Genomic DNA, 23,912 nt, shown 5'->3' on the forward strand with positions numbered 1-23,912 from the left:
GCCCACAGACCTCCTCCATAAGGGAGCACAGTCCGAGGGCTCGTTCACCTTCACACTAGGGGTGCACACACTGCGGAGATGCAGACTTTCCGAAGGGCGGGCGGGCAGACAGAAGAGGGTGAAGGCAGCAAGTTTCCTGCTCACCGACTTTTCTTGAAAACACGTGAGCAGTTCTGGAAGGCCCCAGTTCCCCTCCACACTCGCTCGCCTGGCCACACTGTCCTCTCACGGGCTCCTGCCAGCAGCCCTCCTGGGTCTGCAGCAGGGGCTTCTGTACTGCTGTGAGCAGAAGGCTCGACTCCATCCTGGATCTTATGGAATGTACGCCCAGGATGTAAAAACCTCCTCAATAAAGGGGACAACGCAGTTCCTGGTCTGGTGACACCTTCAGTATGTCACAGATCCCAATAAACTTGCCTTGAGCTGCACAAACGCCGTGGCCATGAGTGATGAACTCTGGCCAGTGCTGGAACTGGACAGACCAGAGCAGCAGGAGAAGCCTTCCAGCTTCCCAATGGCTGCCACATGCTGCACCACCCTCCAGGGACAAAGCCAGCCAAGTGGCGTTTCCCCCACTTAGGGCAGAAGTGCTCAACACCCTCCAAAGCCACTCACAAGACTTACTTAGAAGCCCCTCCAGCCGAGGCAGCCTTCAGACCTCAGCCCGAGCCCCACCCATCCTGTCGCTTCCCCAGGAACCCTGCCCCACTCACGGGGCTTCAGAGCCATCGTGGGCAGACCCTGACCTTCATGGAGTGGGCGAGCACTGTGGAGAAGTGCCTGAGGTGTGACCTGGGCAGCCACAGCTGGCCATCACCCATACTGACCGACGGCAGTTCTTAAGCATTTGGACATGAAAAATGTTGCGTCCTGAGAATCTGACTGGCAGATTTAAAAACCATTTGTTCTTTTGACACAACTTCTCAGCACACAGTGGGCTTGGCAGCTTGTAGCAGGAAGAACAAGTGAACTGACTCCGATGGCCAGCCTGTCCGTCCACCTCCAATGAGCCCTCCATGTCCGAGTACACAGCACCTGGGGCCCGCTCCCCTCCAGCATGCAGACCCAGGGCACAGGGACAGAAGGAGTGTCGACTCTGGCATGGGGCAGAGGCACCAGACAGGGCCACACCAGAGGAGCACCCGTGCAGAGCACAGCCCAGAGAACCAGAGCCGCAGAACGAGGGCAGTGCACAGGACTTGACTGGGATGGACGAGTGTCCATCAGGGACTGGAGCTGCGCAAGGAGCACCTCCCCTCAGGCAGGACAGCCTGGCCCAGGGTGTGGGTGGCAGGCGGGGCCATGGTGCTAAGGCCTGTAAGTCAGGACAAGAGTCCCAGGACCCCCAGAGCAGCTGATAAGACAAGCAGGGAAGGCACGCTCAGCGACTGCAGCCGGCGCATCCCCCTGCCAGGCCCAAGTCCAAAACCTGTGGGTTCGGGATTTTATGGGCTTGGTCAGAGGCAGCCTGATGACCGTCTGGCGACTGCACCATCTCCCACCTTCCTAGCTCCCCCCATCCTGCTGTAGGCTTTCTCAGAAGTGTCCTCCACAGCCATCTAGGTGGCCTCCTTAGAATGAGACACCACCATCCCCCGAGGGAAATCCCAAGTGACCTGGGAGTCTCCCAAGATCAAACGCAGGTCACACTGCATGGGCACACTCCTGGCGAGGGCAAGGAGGACCGGGTATTTACCCACTGGAAGGGCTTGTGCCCACGCCAAGTCCACTGCACAGGGAGCCCTTGGCCATGAGGAAGTGCCCCACCAGCACACCACCCGAGGTCAGCGAGAACAGGAGCTGTGGGGCTTCCCAGGGAACACTGCCACAGTGAACTGGCAGTCCTCCACAGCGCCAGCCTCAGGAAGCCCGAGAGTAAGGGACAGGCTCAGGGCTCCAAGGTAGGAGGTGTCCACAGGGTTTCCCATGGACACTGCCCGTGGCCATGCAGGACCCGTCCCCAGCCTGGGAAACAGCCACCCCAGGGGTGATGGGCAAGGACCCTCCCCCCAGGTCAGTGATTAGTTTAGAAATTTAACTTCATGATCAGCTTTCCTTCACAGCTTGGAGGAAAGAGCCCAGCTGACCTTGATTTCTTCTGTCTTCAATATAGATGTTTCTGCTGTCCAAAGGAAATGTCAGAATCCTCCCAGTGGCTATTAGACAGCAAAATGGGATTCTAGTGACACCTAGCGACCTCACACAAAATGTACACACCACAGGAGAAACAGGGGTCATGGGACAGTGAACAGGCTGATGTGTGACAGATGCGAGGTCATCACAGCTCTTACCCGTGTTCCGGGGAGAGCTCAAGCAAGCTTAGGACAGTCAGGGAAACGCAAATGCAAACACCACTCCTCACCTACACACTAGGAAGGAAAGGTGCTAAAACAGGTGTCCTTTGACCTGCTTGAAACGGGAGATGAGCAGTTTTCCAGGAGCAACGGGCAGCATCTATGAAGCATGAATATAAAACCCTTTGAACTCAAACTAGAACCAGGGAAGGACTCCTATGTCTGTGACAGAGGCTGAGGCCAGACAAGTGAAGAGTTATGTTCCCGACAGGCAGGCAGAGTCTGCAGATCTATCACAAAACATTTCTATAACTCTGCATCACATACAGCCCGATAGAATCCCAATTAGAACAGGGTATGTTCTGTGTGTGTACAACCTGTCAAAACACATTCTACCATCATATGTAACTAAAGAGTGAAGTACGATTTTTAAAAAAGGGCTGGGGATATGCTCCATGGTAAAGCGTCCCTGGGTTCAATCCAGGGCCTACCAGACTGAAAAGATCAGTTCAAAACACATTACAGTAAGCCTGTCAGACCACAAGGGGTGAGGAAAAAACCCGGGGGTTCCCGGTGAAGAGATCAGATAACCAGCAACGGAAAAGAGTTACACTGGTACCAGACACTCAGAGCACTCTAGGTCCCACTTCTGCCTACTCCCAAACCAACGCCCAAGTACAGTCCGCACCGTGAAGAGCTCTGAAGGGGGGGGAGGCAACCCTAAAGGGAGCTTCTGTGGTCCCCACTCCCTCCTCTCCACGGAAGGAGGGCAGTCTCTGGGGGAGCAATGGTGCTGGGCAGCTCAAGGCACCAGAAGAACCTGCTGTCACTCAGCTGAACAGACCAGGGAGAAGCCTGCACAGCCAGGACCACCAGGTGCCAGGTAAGGATTCAGGGAATAAAGGACCAGAAAGAACCTCACACCTCAGAGGACAAAGTCAAGTCCCCTAGGCGGACCACCTGCAGCTAAAGCTAAAAAGGCTAAAAAGAACATCCCCAGGCTTAAGATCACAGTCTGCATTTCAACTTTCAGGGAGTGAACTTTAAAACAAAAACATGGGCACAGTGGCACACGCCTATAATCCCAGCAGTTTAGGAGGCCAAGGCAGGAGGATCGAGTTCAAAACCAGCTCGGCAAAAGTGAGGTGCTGATGACAGTGATAAAACACAAAATAGGGCTGGAGATGAATTCAATCCCCAGTAGTGCCCCCCCACACACAAAAACAAACAAAAACATGGGTACTCTAGAGTCTATGCAATATTTACAGCACATTGGGTTGACTGTAATTTATCACAATTATAGCCAGGACCGTCTCAAGAGAGCCAGGAGAGAGGAACTCAAAGGCTCCCAGAGAACTACACCGACTTGGTCTTTATCATACACATCAGATGGCCACATTGTACTCCATAAATACCCAGATCATCAGCTAAGAAGCAATCTAAGCTAGCAACTGAAGAAACAGCATGCAAGACGGCCAAGTAGGCCTCACCCTGGGAACGCGAGGTGGCTTCCCACACAGGGCCACATGCGCCCACTAACAGAATGCAGGGAAAGTGCACGCATCCTCCAGATGCCCAGGAAGCACTTAACACACCACTTAATTAGGAAGAACAAAAAGCCAGGAATGGGGGGAGCTCCTCAACCGGGAAAAGCATCCACAGGGCAGCGGTTGTGGCTGGTGGCAGAGCGCTTGCCTGGCACACATGAGGCCCCGTGTTCCATCCTCAGCACATGAAAATAAAGGTATTGTGTCCACTACAACTAAAAACTTTAAAACGTCTACAAAAAGCCTCCGACTATCATCACACTCAGACACCGAAGGCTCCTCTCCCGAGGTCACACCTGTTCAACATGCTAGAAGCTCTAGTGAGGGAAATCAGACAAGGACGAGAAACACAAGGCAGCCAGGATGCAAAGAAGATGACCTCTACTTGCAGACGACCCAACACTGTGTACAGAAGTTCTAAGGAATCCACGAACACCTAGAACAAGTCCAGCAAAGTTGACGAATGTAAGATACAAAGATGGGGTTTAGTTCCAAATATTCCAACCACCAAAAATTCAACAGTGACATTAAGATGACAACTATTTACATGAAAGTGACAAAAATATTTCGGAATAAACTTAATCAATGGAGTATATAGTTTGTACACTGACAACTACAAAAAACAGAAAGCAAAAAATACATCTTGTCAGGCACAGTGGCACACACCTATAATCCCAGTGGCTCAGGAGGCCGAGGAAGGAGAATCATGAGTTAAAAGCCAGCCTCAGCAACTCAGCGAGGCCTTAAGCAACTGAGCAAGACCCATTTCAAAATGAAATATGAAAAGGGCTGGGGTGTCACTCAGTTAAGCACCCCTGGGTTCAATCCCTAGCGCAAACACAGAAAAACATTCATGGATTTAAAGATTAAATATTAATTCAGCAACATGCTCCTGATTAATCCAGACTCAACACAATCTATCACTCCCAGCTGCTCTTCACCACCCCATTTTTATCCTCTGCTCCAGAAGCGGACACACCAATCCTAAAATTTACATGGAAATGCAAGGTACCCTCAGTAAACATTGTTGAAAAGAAAAATGAAGTTGGAGGACTCTTGTCCCAATTTCAAATTTTACTGCAGAACTCTAGCAAATCAAGACTATGTGTTAGTGACTCAAAGATAAGCTTACAGTTCAAAGGGAACTGGGGCTCCAGGAAAGAGCTCATGCATTTATGGCAACCAGTTCTCAACAAGGGTGTCAGGACCACTGAAAGGGAAAAGAACCATCTCTTAAAAACCGGGCGTTGGGTCAACAAAGGTGGCTGCATGCAGAACAGTAGAGGTCAAAGTCCACTCACATCACGCGAACACCGACTCAGGTGGGTGCAGACCTAAACGTGACAGACCAGTCTGTAGGTGCACCTGTGCGAATCCGTGTGTCCTGGGATTGAGCAGTGATTTCTTGGACACAACATTTAAAGCACAATGAGGTGGGGGGAGAGATGTATAATCAAAGTTAAGAACTTTTCTTTCAAAGGAATACTACTGAGAAAATGAAAACCCATAAAACAGGAAAAAATGTTTACAAATAACACGTGATAACCGTCTTATAACCAGACTACATAAAAAACCTGACAAGTCACCCGATTTTAAAATTTGAACCATGCATTTGAATAGATGTTTCTCCAAAGAAAATAACAAGACTACCACTAAAAGCTGCTCAGCGTCATCAGTCATTAGGAAACAGCTTTGACAGGGAGACAGTCGTCTATAAAGGCCGCATCGAGACAAGGGCTGGGGGAAGTCAACCTTCATACATCACATGGCACAGCCACTGTGGAAAACAGTTGGGCAGTTCCTCAAAATACCGATTAAGCACACGGGCGGATCCCATGAGAGCCAGGAGAATACACGTCTACCCAAGAAACTGAGGATGCACACTCACAGAAAAACCTGTGCACCGACGCTCACAGCAGCCGCATTCACAGCAGCCAGAAGCTGTCGATGAGCGATTTTACCAAGCCATTACTGTCAGCAACTGCACTAGCCACACCAATGGCTCTTCACAACACAGTTTGTATAAAAAAAAAAAAATCATCACGACAAGCCCGAGTGTGGCACAACCAGAACAGGCAAATCCAGAGGCACAAGCTGGGTCCCAGGTTCCCAGGGAGGGGGCTCGAGGTGTGACTCCTAGCAGCTCAGGGTTCTCCCCAATAGAGGAGGGACCAGAACTGCGTGTGGAAGGTACAAGAAACTCTGAAAGGACGGGTGGGCTCTGATGTGAACTTTATTTCAAAATAACAAAGGCTGAACAATTACGAGATGGAGAATTATTCATTGAAAGGAAAACACCAGAGGAAACAAATCTTCAGGAATGAAGACCAACAGAAACATAAGCAAGCAATGTTCAAAGTCAGACAACTATTTAAAGCAAAATTTACAACAATATCTCAGAATTCAGAATGCAGACATGTATAATCCAAGGAGAACCCTAACACAAGGCAAGATGTGCATCACCCAATTCCTGTGGCTAACGAGCACCCATGATCAGAAAACTTGAAACCCGAAACTTGAAGCATCAATATTTTCCTTAAAATGATTTGGGTTTGGGGGGCTGGGGCTGTAGCTCAGTGGCAGAGCACCTGCCTAGAAGGCGAGAAGCACCGGGTTCAGTCCTTAGCACCACATAAAATGAAGGCATTCTGTCCAACAACTACAGAAAAATGGAAAGACTGGATTTTGTAACATTCCAAGTTTTAGATTTTTGGATTATAGATATTCAATAAAGTCTACAAAAATTTTCCAAAATCAGATACTTCCTTCCGGTCCCTTCTGTAATTGGGATACTCAACACGTACGTGTGTTGACTTCTCGGCAGACTTAGAAATGGATATGTTGTAATCCTCAAAAGGAATCACTATTTAAAAAAAAAAAATTATATGGCAAGAGCTATAGCTTTGAAAGTCAGCTCAAATAATCCCAAATAGGAAAGGGGCAGAAAAGCATAAGACGCTTACCTCTCCAGGCTCAGAAGGTTAAGAACAGCAATGCCCAGGGGGCAGTGAGCACCCCAATGCCCAGATCTTAGTCTGATGCTGCCCCAGAGAGGAGCCAGGCCCCTGAGCAGGTGGCGGATTCCACAGCTAGGGTAAAGCAGGTGCAAGACAGACTTATCTCACCTTGTGAGGGCAGTAAAGAAGTGGTCCAAAGGGAAAACCCACAGTGCCAAGAAACCAGCTCAAAGCTGCCACTACCAGACCTGAGCAACAGGAGCCCCAGAGAGTAAAACTGATGAGTCGATGAAAAACAGGCATAAATGGGTCGGGAATACTCATCCTCAACACGGAAGCAAGCAGGCATGTGCGGGTGGTGGACAGCACACATGGAGGTGGTGCTAGGCATGGAGAACAATAACCAAGAATCATAGGTAAGACTGGACAAGAATCAGCCATGATGCTGCACCAGAGGGAGAGAGAGATGGGGAGATGCCCAAGGAGCAGAAGTCCTGGGCGCTAGATGACACCTCCCATTGGCAGCTCTAAACCATCAATGGTGTGGTAGCCACACCTGCCACACAGCTACTTGGGAGCTGGAGGAGGGAGTATCACATGTTCAAAGCAGCTGAATGAGACCCTGTCCCAAAATTAAAGTGCTGAGGATGTAGCTCAGTGGTAGAACACCTGGCTCGACCCCCAGTACCACGTAGATAGGACATCAGTGCAAAACTCAAACTCTGCCAGGTGACTGCAGTAAACATGACCACCAAGGGCAGGTGGGGCACCCCATCACTTAGGGAGCTTCTGACTACCTGATCTCAGGACAACCCAGTGAAGAGCACCCATTTTACACAAAAGGGTGCTGGGATCACAAGGCAGGATTCTCACACATTCAAAGTGTACTTCCCAAGACATCTTCAAATGGAAATTTCAAAAAGACATTTTCAGAGGAAAGTATTCTGCTGTGGTGTCACCTAAAGGCAAAGGGGTTACAGGCTTGGTCCCCAAGGTGGGGGAAGGTGGTAGAGGTCCTGGGCCATTGGGGGCATGGCCTCCTTTGGACTGTGGGACTCCAGCTCCTCCTCTTGCTTTAGGCCATGGGGCAGTTTGCCCTGCCACATGCTCCTGTGCCGCAGTCTGGCTGGGCACAAGATAACTGAGCCGCCACACAGCCTTGCGGGTTCAAAAGAGGAACTCCTTTATTCTCTGCACTCCCGCAAACGCCATGCACCCGGCCTTCTCCCGGGGAAACACCACTCACACACACCGGAAATCCCTCCTCCGGCACTTCCCCAACCAAGGCGAACTCCCCAGGAATCCCCGTGAGAACTCCAAAGTAGCAGGCCGAGGCAGCGGACAGCAGGGGTCTAATGTACAATTGAAAACACAGCTTAATATAACCATCATCATCTCAATGGCTTGCTGGCGTCACCTCTCACTCACTCTGTTCTGGCAAAAATGCCATGCCATCCCCACTTGGCTGTGGCCCTCAACACTCCTGTCCCACACACCGCAGACCAGAGGGTAAAAGCAATCACCCCAGCCTCATCCTGCACTCAGCTTCCAAGACCAGGAGCAAACCGACCTTTCCTGGGCAGCATCTCTGGTGGCGTATTGTACTAATGTGAGTCGACAATGCTCATCTTAGTTGTAGTTTAGCTTCCTGTAACTGCTTCTCCCAAAACTGATCACATAAAACATCCACTATTAGAGCCACACAGAATTAAAGCAGATCACAAGCAGCAATTAAGCCCCAAGACTCTTCTACATTCTCACTAAATTAATGAAAGCCTTGAGTAATAGGGCCCAGCTGGCTGTGGGGCAAGGCTGTGTGAGGTCAGGGTCCAGGAGCTCTGGAGGGGCCATGAGGAACGCCTACTTTCAATCAATCTTACTGGGACCTTAAAACTGGTCTAAACACTCGAGTCCTATAATTTGAAATACAGTTGGTCTTCATTTCCTGCAACAGAGCTACTAAAACCCTTGAAAATTCCCAAAGGAGAGGTCTTCTCTTGTTCACGTGGGTCCACTTTCACAAGGCCTGCGCTTGTGCCAAGACTGACTCGGGGTGGGGCCCTGGATGGCTGGTTCTGGGAAGCCTGGTGAACACCAGAGGCCTGGAGCTTTCAGCCCCATCCGCACACTTCCAGAAAAGCGAGGGGTCAGGGAGGGGACGGGAGATGAAGCTCTGTCGCTCTTCAAAGGGGAGTCTAACAGGCTCGGGTTGCTGAACAGGGCTGGAGGTACAGGAGGCTGGCACACCTGTGCCGTCACCCCAGGCCTCGCCCCATCACGGAAAGGAAAGCATTTTCTCGAGTTTTGTGAGCTGTTCTGAGTAATCAGCAAACTTAGAGTCCAGGCCGGGTGGTATCTGGTCTGAAGGAGCAGAGGCCAAGACTTGCAGTTTGCATCTCAGGTGGGGACAAACGCATGGGACCACACCCCTACCTGTGTGATCCAGAGAACTGAACCAAAGTCTAGGACACCCAGCTGGTGCTCAGGGTGCTGGAGAACAGCTTGACATGGAGAAACCGCAGACACCTGGTATCAGAAGGCTAAGACCACAGAGACACCAAGCGTGTGTATTCCCAAACGTAAAGTCCACTGATGGACAATAGTAAGGTGCAGCCCCAAGACTCTTGGGAGGACATGACCTTCTAAAGGTTTTCCGGATGATGCCACAGGGAAGATGGGCTCCCAGGTCTGCAGCCGCAAGGCCCTGCCTGCCCTGCCTTATCATTCCCCTAGGTAAGGGGTTATTTGAGGTCTATCATGTCCCGGGATCTCCAAAGCACCTGGTGTACCTCTCTGCCGGTCACTGCTGAATGCAGAACTACTTCCAGGATAAGTGGCTCAACACAGAAGGGTCCACACTGTGGACTCAGGCCCACCCTCCAAGCTTAACGCTCTCCAGCCACACCCTCCTTTCCTTGCATACCCAGTCTCTGCAGAGCCAACCACCCCTCAACCTATCCCAGGGCATCCACTGTTACCTCACAGCCTCCCCCGCCATGTGCTCCTGAGCTGGGGCCCCATGACCTCTTGGATCACCGCCTTGCAGGGGCCTCACAGCCTTCCCTCTCCCGGTCGTGGCTGCCTGGCAAAGCCCCAACCCTGGTTAGCACAAGACCCCTGCTCCCTTCTGCTCGAGGGCCACTGGGCAAACCACTGTGCTGCTCCCCTGGCCTCAGACGTCCTCAAGCAAGCCCCGGGCACAGAGCTGGCGTAAGACCTTCTCTAACCACTCTCCCCTGTTCCTACACAGCTATTTCAAGTGTTCTCCTTAGCCCCCCTCATGCTCAGAGGGAAGCCTGACTTCCCCTCACCAAGGGAGCAAACAAGCACCCCCCGTGACCCCAGAGACTGGGGAGGCTGAGTTAGATGATCAGCTCTGAGGCTAACCTCAGCAAGCTAGCCAGACCCCATCTCAAAACAACAGAGGGGCTGGGGATGTAGCTCAGTGGTGAAGTGTCTTGGGTTCAATCCCTAGTACCAAAAAGAAGATTCAAAATAAAAGACTTCCACAAGTCCTGACTGCCACATCTACTCACTTAACAGGAGCTGCCCAGAACATCTGCATTCCCTCCTGTACTTAGGAGGATGGTCCAACGACCTGTCCTTGACCCTGCCCACCCACTGAGGTCACCCACAGCCCACCTGCACTGGTGGACGGCTCCCCGTGCCTCAGCATCACTGAGCCCTGCACTGGACCCCCTCAGGCCACACACAGGGATGCTACAAGACTCACCACGCTGCCCCCTCGCCCCGTTGAGTGGCCAGTATGCTGCACTTGCAGCCCTCTCCTCCCAACTTCCATCTCAGGGACTCCCATCTTTATTACTCCCACAAATCAAATCTGCTCCCCAAGATGACCTGTGACTCGGCTGCCGATTCCAGGGGTGACCTCTCAGAACACCTTTACTCGGCCCACTGCTGCTTTAGAAGTGTCACCAGACCTCCAGAACCCTCCTCCTGGCTGCTGATCTTCGGTTCCTGGCCTCCAAACCCAGGATCACTCAATCCCAAACCGCTCCCTTCCCTTCTATGTCCACCAAGGAGCTCCTCCAGCTGTCGGCTTTGACATCTGCGAACTGAACTCCCACATTCCCATCTCCCCCCAAGTTCCAGACATCTGCCTGCCTGACGTCTCCACAGCATGTGGAGTAAATGCCTCTAACTCTGTCCAAAAAACCCCCGATCCCCCAGTAAGCCCTCCTGAAGCCTCCCCAGTCAGTAGGTGGAAAACCATCTTCTGGTTCCTCTGGCCTCAAATTCTCGGTCATCCTGATTTCTTCTTCTCTACAAACACCAAATCCTCAGGGGATGTGGTTTGCCCTTACCTTCAGAAACACCTCCTGACCCTCAGTGCCACACTGCGACCAGCACCAGCCTGGACTCCAAGCCTCCCCGTGATCTGCTGGCCTCTGCCTCGGCCTGCTCTCTACACCACGGGGCCTTGCACACACTGCTCCCACGTCCCTCTGAACTCAGCCTCCACCTCCACCTCCCAGTCTTGCGATGGCTGTAATGTGTCCCCAAATTCATGTGTCCTCACCCCCAGGAATGTAGTCAGTGATCACATTTGGAGACAAAATATTTAAAGAGACAACCAGCCACAGCAAAGTCACCGATTTAGGCCCTAATCCAATCTGACCAGCGTCCTGATGAAAAGAGGTTGGGACACAGACACACCGGGAAGACCCAAGGCAAGGGGAGAAGCAGGCTCTACACAAGTCAAGGAGAGGCCTCAGGACACAAGCCTGGGAACCCCTGGAGTTTGGACATGGGGCCTTCCCCAGGCCAGGGCATGTGGCCATCCCGCAGGAGTTGGCTAGTAGGCTCCGCCCCCAATACCCAGCACACTGCCCCTCAGGTCTTCACACCACTTGCCCTCTAGACAGAACTGGTTCACACCATACCCATTTTCAGCTGCAGAAACTGAGGGCTTGAAGAAGTCAAATGTCCAATAAGAGGTAGAGGGGAAAACTACCTAGTTTCCGACCCATGCAAAATATCAGTAGTAGGTTTCTACTATGAGAACGTCAACAGAAGAGCGGTTCTTACTTTTCCACCCAGAGCACGGATACGAGCTTTGCCCCCGTCTTCTGGGCTTTGTCCCAAGTGCTCTGGTACCCATCTTTGAAAACAACGTGAGTTACTTGTTTGTTGAAAGTTTTTGATACCTGTAGACAAAACACAGAAAACCAAAAGTACATTACTATTTGCTCAATTTCTTATGCACAAGTGATCAAAAAGGATATGTTAATCAATATCTGTCAATAAAAGTGTCCAAAGCCCCTACACCCCCGTGTTACATTCTGGCACACTGACGACTGTGTACTGCTGCTACCGACGCAGCTGGTTAGAATGGGTGTCTGCCACCCGCTTACCTCTGCTCCCCCAAAAAAGGCAGAGTCGAAGCTGCACGAGGACAGATGAGAGGAAAAGTGGACCAGAGGAGGCACACGGCTCGCTCAGGGGCAGGACAGAGGGAACCATCAGACCATTAAGGCTCCCGAGAACCACCACTCCTTCAAGTGAGACAAAAAACTCAGGGGACACAGGAATCGCATATCTGATATTAAAGTCACCTAATATTTCCAATCACTGCACTCCCGATAAGATTGGAAGATCACCTCTTGAAAGGATCAGACTTGGAGGTACTCGAAATTTTTAAAATGAGAAAAAAATTGTACATAAATATTGGACACTGAGGTTGAGGAAATATCCCCGATAGAGCACACAGGAGATGGGGAAGAAGTAAAAGAAACATCAGAAGCACAGGGCAGAGCAGGACCCACCACTGGACTGCACCAATTAAAAAAAAAATGGAATAAGATGAAAAATATCTTTGTTACTGGACTGGGGGGCGGGGACCAAGCCAACCCAGGGGACTAAAGAAATTACAAAAGAAATAAAGAAAAATTTCTTAAACTTCAGGACATGCATACTGAATCACGGGAAATCCCCCAGGGGCCCACCACCAGGGTAGAAGCAGGGCCACGGCAAGCACATGTAAGAAGTCAGCAGGTTTCAAGATGTCTGGAATAAAGAACAGTCTTCCAAAGGGCATAGAAAGGGGGTGAAAAGGGAAAGTAGCCCCCCTCCACAGTAAGAAATAACACTGGAAGTGAGGAAATAATGAAAAAGCCTTCCAGGGAAAAATATATGCCACCATTTTATAGTCAGCCAGAAACCAAAGGAGATGGTACAATTCCAACATCCACAGCATCAGAAAATAAGCCTTTTAGGTATCCTTTCTGGATGCGGAATCACCCCCATTTTGTATGTTCAACTTTATTGAAGGAATACCTGCCCTCGGGCTACCTACAGTTTCAGCTGCCTTTGGTCCACCGGCATTGCCCAGGCTCCAGGGTCCTCACTGACACTGCCCAAAGGTCAAAAGCAGCCTAAGATCGCACCCCAAGGCCAAGGTCTCTGGCCTCACTTCTCATCTCCTAGGCCCTCTCACATCGTGGAGGGGGATCAGTACATGAGGCATTTCAAGAGGGACACATACTGCAGGACACCGTTAGGATGGTTCTCCTTCATTATAGCTGCAAATCCTTTTACTATGCTCAATTAATAAAACAAATGATTGTAGGTTTGCATGTATGGGGAAAAACAGTCTAAGCAGGGTTTGGTATTATCAGTGGATTCAGGCATCCCCTGGGGTTTTGGAATGTGTTCCCTGGGGATAAGCAAGCTGCTCAACAGGGGAGACAAAGGGTTGTTGCTTTGCCAGGTCTGTGCTGTCAATTGCACACCCTGCCCATCTTTCCTTTTAATCTCTCACAGGGGGAGCTTGAAATGCAGTCAGGAATGGGTGGGCTGAGATTTCAGGACAAGACTGACCCCAGAGAGCCACTCAAGCATTTGGGGCCATTTCCCCCAAGGCCTTTATCGAGTTTAGCAAACTAGCAGCACTTCTAAACACCTTTTAAGGAGGTGAGGTTGGTGAAAATTGGAACACATGCCTCACAACAGAAGGGGGTCTAATGAAATCCCCAGGTCTGGTGTCAAGAAGCCAAGGGCTGCACCTAGGAACCAGGTCAAGCACCTGTAAGCTGGAAACCTGAGTCCCACATTCCACCTATTGGATATGGAAAATGAAAAACCCCAAGGCAGTGTGGCCTGGGAAAGGGGAATGAAAAGGAAAGTCACACATTGACGTCTTTCTCAAGGTAAATCCCTTTCAGACACTGGCTGCAGGCAGGGAGAAAGTGTTTCATCAAACCTAGAATGATTCTCCAGGAAACACTAATCTCTTCCAAGATAACTCCTCCAGGTGCTGGCCACTGACCCCAGCCCAAGGACTCACCCGAGTGCCCAGACATGCTCACCAAGTCACTCACAACCTATAAGCCCAGTCCCTTCCTTTGTTCGGTGACTCATTTTTACACCGGGAAAGTGGGTTCATTCCCATAGTCGTAGTCCTATTCCTGAAAAGGGCTGAAATTATTTGTGAAGTTTGCGTTCAGCCGGGTCTCTTTGCTTAACACTACCATATCCAGTAAGATCTCTCTCTCCACTGCAGGCTGGATTTTTAGAGTTGGTCCCCGATTTACCATGATTACACTTTTTTTTTTTTTTTTACTTTAAGATACACAAAACTGGGGCTAGGGTTGTGGCTCAGGGGCAGAACGCTCACCTAGGATGTGCAAGGACCTGGGTTCGATCCTCAGCACCACATGAAAATGAAGGTATTGTGTCCAACTACACCTAAATAGAAATACACAAGAGTGGAACACATTCGGTAGGAGTTTTGGTCTTTGCCCTGGCTGGCACTGAAACAACTCCGGAGACACCGGACAGCGGGATGCTGCAGTGGTTCCCCACCGGCCACGATCACCAAGTTGACCCTGTGCTGTGCTGTGTTAAACGAATTTCTGGCATTCCGTATTTTCGATTTACAATGGGTTTATAGCAGAACCTCAGCGGGTAGGAGGGTCTATAATCCAATTCCTCTTCCTGCAAGTCTGATCTCAGCCTTTGATCCTTTATTCCACAGGGAGTGGCTAGGGTGGTCAAACAGCCCCCTCCCCTGTGTGAAATTTAGAAACTCTGGTGGGGGTAAGGGTCTCTTTATGCCCCAGGCACCCTTTGCCTCATCCTAATCCTTACATTTTAATTCACCCTGGTAGACTCAGTCTATACCAGCCAGCCTCTCAGATGCCAAAACCACACTTAATTCACAGCTAAACTTGCCAGCAGAGGGCTGGGGATGTGGCTCAACTGGTAGCGCGCTCGCCTGGAGTGCGTGCGGCCCGGGTTCGATCCTCAGCACCACATACCAACAAAAATGTTGTGTCCGCTGAGAACTAAAAAATAAATATTAAAAATAAAATTCTCTCCTCCCTCTCCCCCCCCTATTAAAAAAAAAAAAAAAAAAAAAACTTGCCAGCAGAGTAGTCTATGTTCCCTGCACCATTTCCTCAAATGTCAAAGCCTGGACCGATCTAGATCCCCTTCGCCCATTTCACAGAAAACTGGCACTGCTGAGTTCAACAATAACCTTCCAGTTCTCAACCTGAAGTACACTTGCCATGCAGCCTGGGGATATAGCTCAGTGGTAGGGTGCTTGCTGAGTGTGCTAGAGCCCTTGGGTTTGATCCCCAGCATGGAGGACAAATTTTTGATAAAGTATATGTGCCATCCTATGTGTCTTGAGGCTCTGTGCATTTTCAAATTCCATCTTAATTTATTTATGTACTGGGGATTTAAGCAGAGGCACTTCACCGCTGAGCTTCCTTCCATCTCAGCCTCTCTAGGAGTCACTGGGTTACAGGTGTGCCATCACAAGGGCCTCAGACTCCATCTTTAAACTCCTTCCCCCACTTGCCTCCAGCACGGCCCCCTCATTTTTCTGACATTCCTCTCCCTGCCTCTCAGTGCTCAGCAGGCCTCTTAAGCACTGCTCCTCCTAACCATGCAAGAAGGACAATACCCACACTCATGGCCTCATCTGACCCCCATTATCATGTCTCTAGCCTTCAACACCTCAAGTTCCAGATCTCTACATCCAAGCATCAAACAAGATATTTCCAATGTGCCCAAATTCACAACCTTTCCCTCAGAAACACACCCCTTTTCCTGCTTTAACAGCACTATGCACCCAACACCAATGCCGGAACCAGGCCTCACTACCGTCCCTCTACACTTGAGACCTACCAGACCAGCTCTCAATGCTTCCTATTTTGGTTCTTCCTCCCACCACTTCCCACTACCTGGTCCTACCTGGTGTTCTAAGTAATCACACCTGATAGAAGAAAAGGCAAATGCCAGGTGTGGTGGAGCACTCCTTTAATCCCAGCAGCTTAGGAGGCTGGAGCAGGAGGATCACGAGTTCAAAGACAGCCTCAGCAATTTAGTGAGGCTCTAAGCAACTCAGTGAGAACCTGTTTCTAAATAAAATATAAAAAAGGGCTGGGGATGTGGCTCAGTGGTTGAGCACCTCTGAGTTCAATCCCCAGTACCAAGGGGGAAAAAAAGGCAGGTGCATCTCTTTACTTCTAAGACTGTTATATGGAACACCAGTAAAATGAATTCTTACCTTTGCCCCCATATCCAAGAGTTGGTTTGTAAATGTTTTTGAGTAATTCTCTGTCCCACTGGAAGACCACACGTCAACGTAGGCCACAACATCTGAAAACACAAGACGCTCACGTGAAATACACACTGGTCATTTCAGCATCCCTTTGCCCAATAGATTTTGCTCTTGTTCTATTGAAAAGTTAAAACTTAATAGTACCAGTGTTATTTATGGTACTCAAAAACTTAATCCAACACCTTTCCTGATATCACATTTTGCATTTCTTTTTTTTTTTTTTTTAAGAAAGAGTGAGAGGGGAGGGGGGAGGGAGGGAGGAGAGAGAGAGAGAGAGAGAGAGAGAGAATTTTTAATATTTATTTATTTATTTTAGTTCTCGGCGGACACAACATCTTTGTTGGTACATGGTGCTGAGGATTGAACCCGGGCCGCACACATGCCAGGCGAGCGCGCTACCGCTTGAGCCACATCCCCAGCCCACATTTTGCATTTCTAATACCCAATGCTCTTCCCAATTTCCTAAACAAGGTTTAATTATTCCAATGCAGGAGTCACCTTTCTGGAAAGGGACAGAAAGTAAATACTTTAGGCTTTGAGGAACAAAAAGCGTCTTCCAACTATTTAACTTCATGGTCACAGCCTAGCCACAGGCGGTGTTAATGAGCTAGCATAGCTGTGTTCAAAAAAACATGGGGAAATACATGAAAATTTGTCATTTTTTTTCTTTTTAACTACTTAAAAATGGCAAAATTTCTTAGCTTGCAGGTCCTACAAAAACAGGAAACAAGCCAGATCTGGCCTTGGCTTAGGGCACTAAAACAGTACCTCTGTTTTAGTTGATAACTTCTAAAAACCTGGTGTTTTAGAAGAATATTCCTTGTGTCACTGGTAAACAACTGAGCCAAGCAACAGGAAGGTCAAGTTCACTTTACAAGATACTGAATAGTATTAGGAAAATAACTCCAGGAGATTAGAGGGCATGTAAAAATCACTGGTCTTTTGACTCAGTTCTTATGCTACCCAAGCTGGCCTATACAGACTCCTTTCCTCCAGTGCCAAGCAACAAGCACCTGGCCACTGCCTCAATCCTCAGCTCTTGCAAGTGTGCAGCCAGCAGAACTAAGAGCAGCGGGTGGGGATCAGAAGATCCGCCAAGGGGCTCATCCCCTGCGGGCTCTGCAGGCCAACGTGCAAAACAGAGGTACCCCAACTCCAAGCTCTAGCCTCTCCACTTGTAAAATGCCAGTTTCTGTGGCCGGTAGAATGAGCCACTACCACAAGGCACGCACCCTGCGGGACACTGAACTGAGGTCACTCTGGATGTCAAAGCAGCAAGCCCGGGAGGTGGTGTCACTTCTTTTCCGGATTCTACAACTGCCCACACCCCTAGAGTCACTCGGCCATTCAGAGGCACCGGGCTATCTGGGAAGGGCGAGTCCGAACCCTTTCCTCAGTCGCCTCCCTACACAGGGGCCTCGGATACCAGTTGCCAGAGCGGGAAGCAGCCCCCCGAGTTGGGCATTCGGGGGGGAAGGGCATCGGGAGCAGAGGGGACCGGCTGGGGGCGGAGGGGAGACCAGTGGGGAGGGAGAGAGACCTGTCGGGGTGGGGACGACCCTGGGGGAACCCTGGGTAGGAGACCAGCGTGGGGCGGAGAGGGGACGAGCGCGAGTGGAAGGGGATGCGCCGCGAGGCGAGCGGGGATGGAGGGGCGGGCGGCCGGCAGGGCTGCTCCCCGCAGGTCCCCGCGCGCTCGCGATCCACCCTCAGCCGCGCAGCCCGGCTTCGCGCGCGCGGAGCGGGAACCCCTCACCTTTCAGGAAGGCGCCCCCCGCGGCTCCGGGGGCGGCCATGCCGCGCGGCTGATCGTGACCCAGGGAAACCGCGCGGGGCGAACGGACAGACGCGCACTGGGCATGCGCGGGCCGAGCACCGCCCCTCCGCGCTCGGCGAGTCCGAGCTCTGGTTTCGCGCGCAGCGCAGCGCAGTGCCGGGCCGGGCGGAGGGGCGGCTGGGAGGGCTCGGCGCGCCCGCTCCCCGCCTCCGCGCCGAGCGATCGCGCCCAGCCGGCGGGTGGCCTTCGGGCGCTGTTGGCGACTGTGAGCCGAGCCGCCGCCGGGTCGTCCCGCGAGGCTCCTCCGCCCAGAGCCCGCGGCGCCCGGGCTCCGAGGGGCGCCCCGAGACCTCCAGCCACGATCCGGGGGGTGCCGCTCCCCGGGGGGCTCTGCGGCCGCAGATTCCGGAGCGGAGGGCTGCGGGGCGGCCGGGGGCCGGGTCCAGGCGGCAAGCGTCCCGCCCCGAGGCGCGATAAGCCCCGCCAGCCGCCGGTGAGCGCCCGGGAAGGAGGCTCCTGCTGGTGGATAAAGTTCTGCTGAATCTTCCGGAAGCACCCGGCTGAAGCGCTAAGGAGAAAAAATAAACAAAACTAAACAAAAACACCTTCCTCTGCCCTCGCCCTCAATACCATCTTTATTGCATCAGAAAACGTGCTCCCTCCCCACGGAAAGCCAGAGGGCTCCTTTGTAACCTGGTGCGCCCCAGCGCCGCCTCCACTCGGGACCTTGGGAAGCCCCGGTGCCGGCGCTTGGCCACCTCTCGGCGGGAATTCGTCTCGACTGGCTCAATCAGAACCATCTCAACTATTTAGTTGTCAAGTTGGCCTCAAAAGCAGGATGGGAACTCCCACTGGGCCAGGTAGCAGAAGGCGACCTCGGTAAGGAGGATCAGGATGGAACCGGGCGAAGTCTGATCAGCTAGCGTGCCATTACTGTTTGCAATTAAAACAGATGGGACTTTTAGAGGCCTAAGGCTACCAGCACAGCTGTAAAGAATGTGCAAGCAAAACGTCAAATCAATCATATTAAAGATATTAACTTAATCTATTAGTCTGGTCAGGGCTGCCGTAACGTATCAAAATACCAGCAATTAGGTAGCAGTTCTCACAGTTCTGAGGGCTCAAGTCAAGAACAAGGTGCCTCGGATTCAGTGCCTGGTAAAGGGCCTTGTTGTGCGCGTCTTCTCCTAAGAGGGCTAGCTTGCTCGCTCGGCCTCTTTTATAAGGGCACCAATCCCACTCACGAGGCCCCCCAGTACTCATGATCTAACCATCTCCCAAGGACCCTCACCTGCTGGACCTAATCATCTCCTACTACCAGCATCTTGGTTTTGTGTGACTTGGGTTTGTTTGGTTTTTGTGCTGTTTTAAGGGCAGTTTTAGCACATGTCAAAAAGCTTTGTTGTGGGGGGGGGGGTGGTTTAAAAAAGACTTGAGTGAGCAATATCATTTGGAGAAAGGCCTGCCCCTGACCCAAGAAAATACCCAATTTAAATGATGTTCTTGTATCCAACCTATTTGTTTCACAGATTGGGGAAATATGGGTAACTGCTGAGCAGCACAGACCCACTTACATTAGTGTTGGGTTGAATACAAGAAACAAGAAATCGGTAGAAAGGAGACATAAAGAAGGACCAGTAAAAGCGGTCTTAATTCAGAAGTTAAATCTGTCACTCTGATACCAGGAATTGGTGTTGAACTTGCCCTGATGTGGAAGATTAAACACCTGAGAGAAACGCTGAGGCCAAGGTAGAAATCCCGTTTTATTAAAGAAAAGGAACAGCCACAGACTTCTCTGAAGAGGAGAAGCCCCAGAGCTGGGCGTCTGTGGGAGGAGGTCTGTCCTGCTTTATGGATCCCAGAACCCTTCTCCTTAATTATCGTCTTCTCTTTCTTACCCCAATATATGACCAAGGGCAGGGACATGGAAGTTGTTAGCAACCCAGAGTGCCCAGGAGCAGGATCCACAGAGGTTAACAACCCATTGTCCTCTGTTTGATAACCACTGATGACTCTCACAATCTACCTTTGTCCCCTGCCTCAGTTTGCTGAAGAATGTGACATATCTCCTCTACTCAGGCCAGGTGGGGCTGCAGGCAGATTGCTTTTTTGGTGAAGAAAGTGAAGCCAGATTTAAAGTTAGGTAGTCAGTGTAGTTAGGTAAATCAGGTCTAATATCGAGTAAGATCTAAAATGGAGGCCATGTTGAGAATGAATTCCAGAAAACGCAGGACAACTCATGGAATGTTAATGAAGCCCAGGAAAAAGCCCAAGGCCAGAGCCCATCCCAAAGAAGTGTTAATGAACAGCCCCCAGTAAACTTGAAGGTGCTGACTCAGAAGTCCTTCCTGACCAGGTTACTTCCTTGGCCCACCTGTGCCCCACCCTTCGGGCCTTCCCACCTACATTCCATCACTGAAAGAACTATAAAAAGGGGAGACAACTGCACTTCCACAGATTCCACCTGTTGGGCCCCCTTCTTCCTCCGGGAGAAGTCTTTTCTGCTGTCCTTTAATAAACTTCTATTTTCCACTCTAAACTTGTTATACTTCAACAATGGGGAAGCGAGGACTTGTCACCGGGCAACAGCGGTAACAAAAGGATGTGAGGAATCAGCACAGTGGGCTTATTTTATAGAATTATTCTCTTTTTAAAAAGATACTGTTTAGTTGTCAATAGACTTTTATTTTATTTATTTATATGTGGTGCTGAGAATTGAACCCAGTGCCTCACACATGGTAGGCAAGCACTCTACCACTGAGCCCCAGCCCCTAGAATTATTCTCTTAACCTCGTGTTCCCATCATGCTCATCTGTCTGTCCCCTTACAACTCCCTAATGTGAGAAACAGAAAGTTAGGTGGTCTGTTTTCAAAATATAGTGTTTACCTTTAATTGGGATGTAAGATCCATGTGTAGCCATTTTAATTATAGCCCTTCCCTTGACCGTGCCAATTTTAAAATCAGCTGATGGTGTAGATTGTAACCCCGAGCTTCTATCAGGGCAAGGGGAAACACCTTGGTAGGGGTAAAAGCAGACAGACTGCCCGCCAGGTGTGCTTGCTAATCAGGGTTGGTAGTGCGCCCTTCTGGCAGAAGTAACGTTGGCCTCCCTGCCTGCTTCTGAGCACCTGTTTGATTTATTGGGGTTCCTCAGTATTTCTAATACTAAGCCTATCTCTCTTCCAGGCTGCTACTCCCAAATTCCTAAGAGGTCTATAAATTGCACACTGTTGATTTATTAGCCCATCTATAAATAAAGGGAGATAAGCTTGAGGACTCTATAATTAATGACTTTTTGGTGTGATCTACTGATCAGAAAAGGAAGACCATGTCAGCCAGAGGGTCCCGAGACTGACCAGACCACCTGCAATGGTCTTGGGATCACCAGACTAATGCCATTCCTACAGATCTTCCCACACCACACCCACCTCTCACCAAGTTCCCTTAAAAAGAAGAGCTGGGAATCCCCAAAGCACGTTTCTTGCTCTCAAGGCAGCCCGCCTTCTCCCTTGCCTGGGTACTAAATAACCCTCTGCCTCGGCGTCTGACTGGCGTGTTCTGACATTCTTTCCATCACCTTTGCCACAAACTGCTGAGGTCCAGAGTTGAGTTCCTGCTTCTCTGGGGGACTCCTGGGACACTTCTTCAGAGACATCTCTTCTCCCATGACAAGTGTCAGTTCTAGAGCTCAGATGGTGCTATGAGATTCAGTCTGCCCATTTTTTTTTCATTCCATAGTCTTTCCATAGGTATTTCCCTACACCTTAGGAGCTGTGATAGACTTCAGATATGTGACAATAAAGCTAACTTGACTTCCTCATTATTTTAGAAGGATTATCCATCTTCAAAGCACAAGACTAAGAAACAGTGTTGAGCAAGGCAATTAAAATTAATACATGCAAGAAATCTGACTACGCGCTGATACGCTGTAGTTTTGTTTTTTGTCATTGTGTTTCCCTTCAGGATTTTAGTAAAATAATCCCATTTAAAAAGGGACCTGGTGAACACTAAAATGACGCAACTCTGTTCATACGTTTTTACTCTCTGCTGAAGGAAAAAAGATGAAAGCCATTTTCTCTGCCAATACTCACCTGCAATAAAAGGACTGTACACTAGAAAGTCCTTTTAAGTGGATTCAGGCAGAGAAAAAGCTGGAAATATTGACTTTTGTGAGGCACCCGCCTTGGCTCAGCAGGTGGAAGGCTTTCAGAGTTCTTCCTAACAAGCTGACAGCAGTGGACAGAGTCAGGATGCAAACATCTCTGAGAAGTCCTGGCAAAGGAGTCAGGTAAAAGGTTCCGCTTCAGAAGGAAAATCCTGGCGCCTTGGAGTCTGAAGTGCCCTTGTAGAAGCTTCATTCTCAACCTCAGCAGCATAAACACTTAAGGCGGTGGTACTTCTGGGTTCCTAGGAGTCATGATCTCAAAGGTAAGGCACAGACCATGCAAAAACACTTTCCCTTACGTTTTTTTTTTTTTTTTTAAATAAAACAAAAAGCAAAGGAGAGAGAGGTCGAGGGAGGAAGACAGCCAGCTGAGAGCCTAGACCTTAAATCTGATAGAAAACTTAAATTTTATATTAAAATAACAGCTTTCTATTGCTATTTATGTTAGAGGCTCATCTAGCAGTTTTTCTGAGTATTACTAGCAAAATACCCTTGTTTTAAATTTTTTAAAAAGAGGTTTTCTTGCGGGGTGGGGGTTCTAGGAATTGAACTCAGGGGCACTTGAATACTGCGCCACATCCCCAGCCCTATTTTGTATTTTATTTAGAGACAGGGTCTCCCAGAGTTGCTTAGTGCCTCAACTTTTGCTGAGGCTGGCTTTGAATTCGTGATCCTCCTGCCTCAGCCGATGGGATCACAGGTGTGGGCCACTTACTTGGCAAAATAAAGGTCTTATATGTTCTAAAATGAGGATGCTATGTGATGATTTTGGAACTCAGAATGTTGCCAAGAGGCTCATTCTCTCCATTTTTTTTTTAGTCTATATCCTCCCCATAGGTATTTACTGAGCACCTTCCACATCGTAGGAGTGTGTTCCACTCTAGAAAAAAAAATAGATGAATTTTGGTTTTCAATGTGTCACAGCACTTAAAAAATGGAACTTAATACCTAAATTAAGTTGTTATTCCTAATGAATAACAGTGGAGTTGTGATTCTTATTGAAGTGGAATGTGAGTTCCAGTTAGGGCTTATTAGGAAAGAAGTTTTTACTTTGACTAGCCATTTCACTTGGATGCTGAAAAATGCACAGCCCACAATCTTTATTCTCGGTAGGATCTATGTAAAATTCATTCGGAAAACTGAAACTGTTACCCTTTGGTATAATAAAGGAAAATTGTGAGACAGATTGCCAAGGAATTGGTTCTATTGCAAATGCTAGCTTTTTTAAGAACGTCGTTTTGGGTTACCCAGGTAACCAGAATTTAAAAACATGAGTGAGCTCTTTGCCTCCTGTTTCCTTCTGCACTTACCAGGCCCCTGTCCCTGCATTCACTCCTAGTGTTACCCACTTCCTCCCGTGGGCCCTGGGCAGGGAGGGACCAGTGCACCCCAGGGCCAGGGAGGAGGATCCCTGTTGCGTGGGGTGGTGGAAAGAATTTTCCGAGGCCTAGGCAACTGTTCCTCAACACTCTGGTTAAATCCCCTTCTACGAGTCACCCTGTCACCGGGAGGCAGGCTTTGCTGCACCCCACCAAGATCCGGAGGCAGGTTCTTTCAAGCCGGCTTTGGAAGGCAGAGG

At 49.8% G+C, this 23,912-nt stretch overlaps 1 protein-coding gene across 2 annotated transcripts in view; it reads right to left on the bottom strand.

Annotated features, from left to right (window-relative positions):
• MCPH1 (microcephalin 1) overlaps positions 1-19,165 on the bottom strand; it is a 200,209-nt gene extending 181,044 nt beyond the window's left edge. Inside the window, exons 1-3 of one of the 2 annotated variants that reach the window (XM_081269247.1) lie at positions 18,147-19,165; positions 16,337-16,428; positions 11,848-11,966 (exon numbers count right to left, since the gene is read on the bottom strand). In XM_081269247.1, coding sequence (XP_081125373.1) covers positions 11,848-11,966; positions 16,337-16,428; positions 18,147-18,186 — 251 coding nt within the window. In that variant the 5' untranslated portion in view covers positions 18,187-19,165. The remainder of the gene's footprint in view (positions 1-11,847; positions 11,967-16,336; positions 16,429-18,146) is intronic. The other variant, XM_081269248.1, reaches the window with a different exon arrangement.
• Positions 19,166-23,912: the final 4,747 nt, after the last annotated feature.

The sequence above is a fragment of the Spermophilus citellus genome, assembly GCF_964194105.1.
Source record: "Spermophilus citellus genome assembly, chromosome: 16".
Classification (NCBI taxonomy): domain Eukaryota; kingdom Metazoa; phylum Chordata; class Mammalia; order Rodentia; family Sciuridae; genus Spermophilus; species Spermophilus citellus.